Here is a 6,658-nt window from a genome sequence, read left to right as displayed (position 1 = left end):
CATGGAAAATTAGTGATTTTTACACAAACTCTAATAGTAACACCTCCTCGCTAATATAAAGCACATTTAATTATTATAATATTTGATTATTTAAATATTTATATTATTTTGATTAATTATTTAATTACACTATGAAAAATTTTCAACAAATTTTACTATGGGTGCATTGTAACCCCGGACCATAAGAAAACTGGCACAAAATTTACAAGTGTCCCATAGTAAATGGTATGCGCAGACGACACGATTGGGATCTTTGCGCATACGTTTACTATGGGACGCTTGTAAATTTTGTACCAGTTTTCTTATGGTCCGGGGTTACAGTCCACCCATAGTTAAATTTAATAGGAATTTTTCACAGTGTAGGATTTATTTGTAAATTATTAATGTTATTGTTTTTTATATTTATGTTTCAATTATTATTTTGAATTTTACGCATTAAATCAATATTTTTATTACAGTCAGAAGCACACGTATATGTATATTATATATAAAAAGTACCGACAGAAGAGAAAGTAAATCGATACGGTGGGGATTAATATCAATATCTCGCTCCCACCACGTGGTGCACTAAAATAATTATAATTTTATTGTTTAAGGAGTGGATTATTATTATGTTTGTGCACGGAGAAAAAAATATAGTAAAATTTATTGAAAAATATGGGAATAGTTACTAAATTTAGATAGTAATCTTGAAAAGCTTATGATTTATATGAAAAATCCATAAACAGATAAGTAAATTTTACTATTCCGTTTAGTAAATTGTACTATTCCGTTCAGTGAATTTTACTATCCCGTTTAGTAATCTTTACTATTCCGTTTAGTAAATTTTACTATATTAGAATGGAAAAAAATTAAATTAAATTTTTATTTCCTTTTAACTTTTTATTATTATTACTATCATTTTGATTATTATTGTTATTTATGTCATCAGTATTGGCGTTGGTGTAGATTTTTGTTTTTTAGAAAATCACTTGGTTTCAACGGAGATTCGAACTCTGATCTCCCGCGCGCGAGTCCTTTCCTATGTCTGACGCTCCGATGTCTCTTTTGGACAAGAGTTTCAGAACTTGTAATACATATTTGTATATGCTATCCCCACCAAATTTTAGTTTTATCTATATATAGTAGAATTTACTATACAGATAGTAACAGAATATAATCGTGTTAGCAAAAAATACATTACGTATAGTAATTTTTAATATTTTGCATAGTAAGAAATCCTACATTGTATTAGAAAAATTACTTTCTTAAATTTGTATTTATGAAAAATATCTATAGTAAAATTTACTATACAGATAATAAAAAATACAATTGTGTTAGCAAAAAATACATTACGCATAGTAATTTTTAATATCTTATTATGTAATTATTACTAACAAGTAAATTTTACTAAACGTTTAATAATAATTACAATACAGAATGTATTTTTTCATATCTGTTAGTAAATTTTACTATAAGATTGTAATTTTTACTATATATTTTCTCCGATAGTTTTTTCCCTCGATCGAAAGTATTATTTGGTTTATTATTGTGATGTAACTCATGTCATGTTATGTATTTATATATTTCATTTAAATTGATAATTTCAGGGTCGATGTCATTAGAGGAGATAACACGTGAGTAATACCCATCCCTGCGAAAATCGACGCAAAAATAGTCAGAGAGGACCAGAACTATTGTAAAGATAGAATGTGCTGTTATCCGTGATATTTAATTAAAGTTATTTTGGTACAGTTGCGAAGTGGGAAAAGAATGTAAATAAAAAAAAAAAGAATTTTAATCAAATGGTTAGATCGCGCTCCATACGTAACGATCGTTGCAATTCTAATGATAATGTTTCTTCAAATATCTTCCTTATATACATATACACATGTTTCATTCATCTCCGTTCGTTAAATGATCAGAACACTAATTAAACTAGCGTACATGTTTCTGCCTGCTGCATCGGTATTTTCGAATTATGAACTCGCTAGCAGTTGTTTGCAGCATCGGCGTGAAATCAGCTTATATTGACAGATTATAGAGGCACTAAAATTTTAAGTTTCGATGTTGGTAAAGTGAAAAACTAATTATAATCTCTGTTCGGGAAGCCACTATGCGATTTTTAACTTCTTGCTAAGAAAATCGATGATTTTCAAAAATTTCGGGAAGTTATTGTTTTTATCCCGATTTTCGAAAATCGAGTTTTCATCAGATGTCGACGTTTTGAGGTCCTAGGAAGCTATTCTGACTATTTTCAGAATGATGTCCAAGATTCTGTATGTATGGATGTGTGTGTGTGTGTGTGTGTGTGTGTGTGTGTGTGTGTGTGTGTGTGTGTGTGTGTGTGTGTGTGTGTGTGTGTGTGTGTGTGTGTGTGTGTGTGTGTGTGTGTGTGTGTGTGTGTGTGTGTGTAAACTCTTTGTTACTTTTTAATTAATGAATCGATTGGAATGGTTGAGGTGGCAATCGAAAGAGCTTGTTGGCCATCAACTTTTCTGAAAATTTCAGATTATTTGATGAAGTAGACTCGAAAATATTTGCGAATTATGAAAAAAAAAGAAAGTTTTTATTAGTTTTTTAATGATTCCTAAGAAACGACTGAAACGATCGACTTCAAAATCTAATCAGCTCTAGAATTTGATGAAACGCGTCGACTGCCGCTTTAGCCATCTCAATCGATTAATTTGTTCGAGAGATATTGCGGGAAAAAGAAATGCTAAAATATAGTTATTCGCGAATATCTTTAAAATTACTTAATCAAACAATTCCTACATCTAATCAGCTCTAGAACGCAATAAAATACGTCGATTGCTGCCTTAACCATAAAAATCGGTTAATTCGTTCGCGAGATATCGTTGGAGAAAGAAACGGTAAAAAACGGGTTTTTCCAAATATCTTTGAAACAGTTGAACCGATCGATTTCAAATTCTAATCAGCTCTAGAATTTAATGAAACTCGTCAATGGGTAGCTTAAACGTCAAAATCAATTCATTAGTTCAAAAGATATTGGCGTTGAAAAATTTAAAAAATAACATTTTATATTATTTTTTCCGGATAAATAATAATATAATGTGCTAAAACGTGTCTATGTGTGAAATCATACCAACTCTTCCTCTTTATGGATTTTTCCGATCATCACATAATGTCATCTAACTTGTTTTTTAATTTAAATCATACTATCAACAAAAAATTTGAAAAAACGCATTTCTCAATATTTTTTTCGGAATTTTCATATTTTATTGTTTCTGACATGAATCAAAACTTATTTAAATCTTGATCAAATCAGCACCTTCGCAGACACCTCCCAGCGCTTGGATATCAAACGTTCTGGGCAAGTATGACAAAAAAGTTACTTACCGATAATGGACATATTTACTATAATAGCTAAAACGCTAAGACGGCATACAGGTTAACGAATCATTTTTTATAAAGACGTCTTTTAATTTTACTAACTTTTATTCTACAGTTTTAAATATTTATACTTATCTTCTTTAATTCTGTTAATCCGTTTGCTTCAATGGTTTGAAAAAAGAGAACCTATTAATTAACAATCACTATTTAATCGATAATTACCTAACAAGACTGAAAATTTATACGAACAATAACACCAGCGTTAAAGTATTGATAAATTTATTTTTTAAAATTCAAAATATTAGAGCGATATCTTGATATTGTATAAGAATAGATTTATTAGTTATTTCGAAACCAGCAGATTTATAATTCCTTCTGTTTAACTTATTTTTTTCATCAATCATAGAGATAGGCACATATTTCCGGCGACAGCAATTAAACCAGATTTGCATACACAACGAAAGTCAATGCAGGATGAGTTCTGGGCCATGCATTGATCATCTCTCCAGCAGTATCCGTCTAAAAGAGGTAAACATGTTGATCGACCGAAGGCAATGTTTTTTGAAGTACAGACACATTTGCCGTCATTCGAACAATGTGAGTGCCACGGGTCACTACACTCCGAATCATTAGTACAAGAATACAACAGATGTGCTATAAAAATTAAAATGACAAATGAAATTATTAAATGAATAAGTTTACTTTATTTTATTCTCCTATATTTCGAACTTTTAATGTTAATTTCATTCCCTATCAAAAGAATCCATGTAGTAATTGAACTTTAATTCCCATGTGGATTCTCACATAGCTTTTTCTGATAGATTTCTTTATTTATTTCTATAGGATTCTGTCATAGATTTCTATATAAATATTTAGATGCGTCCTCAGGGAATCCACACTAAGTGAACATTCAGATAGGAACCCAGTGTAAGTTTTCTGTGAATTTATACATGATTTATATATGATTTACTATAGAAATCCTCACCATTCCTAGATACATGGGAATCCTGTAAATATTTATAATTTCATGCTGTATTGATTTCAACTTATCTCACATAAAGTTACTTCCTTACAAAAGTCAGGCGGCAGAGGCAGCTGTTCGATTCGCGTGTGACTCGGGCAACAATTAAGCAGCATCGAGTATGGTTGCTATATGGTTGGGTGACCACTTAGCCTCTATAACCGGGCAGCGTTGGTTTACGACGTGAGAGTGCGGCTCTCTCGCTGTCTCAGTCTTGATTTGGTCTTTCTCTATCTTTCTCATCGCAGCCTGATTGCCGAGTTTGGCTGAGCTAGGCGTTAGACCACAAGGGATGATTCCACGCAGCAGGTGACCGTAAATCGGTCATGTGCGCATAATTAGGTAGGGGTCATCGGAGGTTGGGGCCTAAGACGACTAGATAAAAGAGACATTCAAGTGCAGGCGATGGAATTCAAGCGACACTCAAGTTCAAGGATCGACTGAACATTGATTCAATCTCAAGCTATCCACAGTGAAGTCAAAGTGCTGATACAGGCAGCCTCGTTTACTAGTTGCTCGTTTTTCCTATTGTGAAAAACTGTAAAACAATTTTAAATTATATTTGCTCTAGTTCACTAAATCAAAAATTCGTTAAGTTTATTATCAAGTGATTTGTGTGAGAGTATCCAGTACTAAGTCCAACATCAACAGCCAGGATCCGGAAGAGAAGATCCAACATGCAGCGGCGTCCAATACCATCAGTACGTCGAACACAATAAAATCCAGATAAGATTTATGATTAAATAATTAATTTTTATATCTCTCTCTTCAACGTAAATCTAACGTGAATAATTATTATTTTATTTCCCGTGTCCATGAAACAATTACGTATAAATAAATTTATTTCGTTGTCACTAGACACTTATTTATCTATAGAAGAAACTTAAATTTATATAAAGGGAAATTTTGTAAATATTTGGGGACTTGGTTAAATAAAGTTATTTGTTTATAATAATTAAATTAAGTCTCAAAGAAATTACTTTTCATCACCAGTGTCTTTAGAATAAGTTAAATTTCAGCCGCGTGTCCGGTCAAGACGAGTCGACCTACTCTCTGAGATCTATTTCCCGCATTTCAGAACCAGCGATATAATAATTATAATTTATATTTATAATTAATAATTAATTATTGAATCGGGAAATTTTGTAACTGTGGTTCGTGGCTACTGGACACGAAGTAGCCAAGGTCACCGTTATACCTCGCGTCAAGCTTAAATGGAGGTCTTTGTGTGTCAGACATAGTCTGAAGATTCGGTGATCGGTAAAATGGGAGTTTATTCTATTACTGGAATTCAGCCCGTTCCGAAAACTAAACTACCCAGGAAAAATTTTTTTTGTTAAATTATATGAAGTTTTATAAAATTTGATGAAATTTCACAAAATTTTATGATATTATACTAATGAAATTTGGTGAAAATCTTTGAAATTTTCAAGTTTCATAAAATTTCATACAATTATATATAATTTGTCACGATATTTAAATATCGCGGCAGTCTCGCATCAGGTCAGTGAGCAACAGAGGGCATCACACGTTGCTTACACGTCTCATCCGATATATTGTTATCATAATTATTTTGTTTACATATGTCATGTAACGATTCAAAATTATTTAATTTTAATTAGTTGTAAGTTAAATATTTTAATTTTACGTTTGAATTTGAATCGTTGCGCGGGCATTCCGCCATTTCGCTGGTTGAGACAGCAGTCCGTGCACAAGACTAGCGCATGCGCGCAGCGTGTGATTGAGCACATGTATGGAATGATTTTATTTTATAATTTAAAAATACAAAAATTGATTTTTGTAAAATTTAAGTATTTGCTTATGATTTTGAAATAGATGGGATGCATAATCCAGCGTGACATTATGCCCCAACATTTGTTTAACATATTATTTTTATTAAAGTTGTCATCCGATTAGGGATGTCATTTGATGTTGAGGGAAAAATATTGACCGCCGGGTAGGGGAAAATCAATACTCAGGCTATATTCTTGACGTCAATTCTATGATTTTAAATAATTATTATTTAAATTATTAGATGAGATAAAAATATATAAATAGTATAAATAAATAGTTCATGCAATGGAATAATGATTAATGTATCATTCAGGTTCCAGAAATTATCTTTATATTTTATATTTTTGATTTAAAACTAGACCCAGGGCTAGAAAAAATTAGCATAATAGTAACTAAGGGCGATGATCGCGCCACGTGAGCGACGACCAACAGGTGGAGGATAGAGTAATAAAATGAGAAAGATACGGGCAGTTATTATGCACGGACGTGGTCCTCCGAGTAAAATTGTGT

The 6,658-nt window shown here is 31.8% G+C and overlaps 1 protein-coding gene across 3 annotated transcripts in view; it reads right to left on the bottom strand.

The window, feature by feature from the left end:
* The window catches only part of LOC103572284 (prion-like-(Q/N-rich) domain-bearing protein 25), a 73,399-nt gene that overhangs the window by 5,778 nt on the left and 60,963 nt on the right, over nt 1-6,658 (bottom strand). For 2 of the 3 annotated variants that reach the window (XM_053742286.1, XM_008550812.2), the window contains one exon: nt 3,712-3,987. The exons of the other annotated variant lie outside the window; for it this stretch is intronic. In XM_053742286.1, coding sequence (XP_053598261.1) covers nt 3,734-3,987 — 254 coding nt within the window. In that variant the 3' untranslated portion in view covers nt 3,712-3,733. Of the gene's footprint in view, nt 1-3,711; nt 3,988-6,658 lie in introns of those variants that run through there. 3 annotated transcript variants of the gene reach the window in all.

The sequence above is a fragment of the Microplitis demolitor genome, chromosome 10 (genome assembly GCF_026212275.2).
Source record: "Microplitis demolitor isolate Queensland-Clemson2020A chromosome 10, iyMicDemo2.1a, whole genome shotgun sequence".
Taxonomy (NCBI): Eukaryota; Metazoa; Arthropoda; class Insecta; order Hymenoptera; family Braconidae; genus Microplitis; species Microplitis demolitor.
The sequence above is the reverse complement of the archived record's forward strand: the minus strand, read 5'-3'. Positions and strand labels throughout refer to the sequence as shown.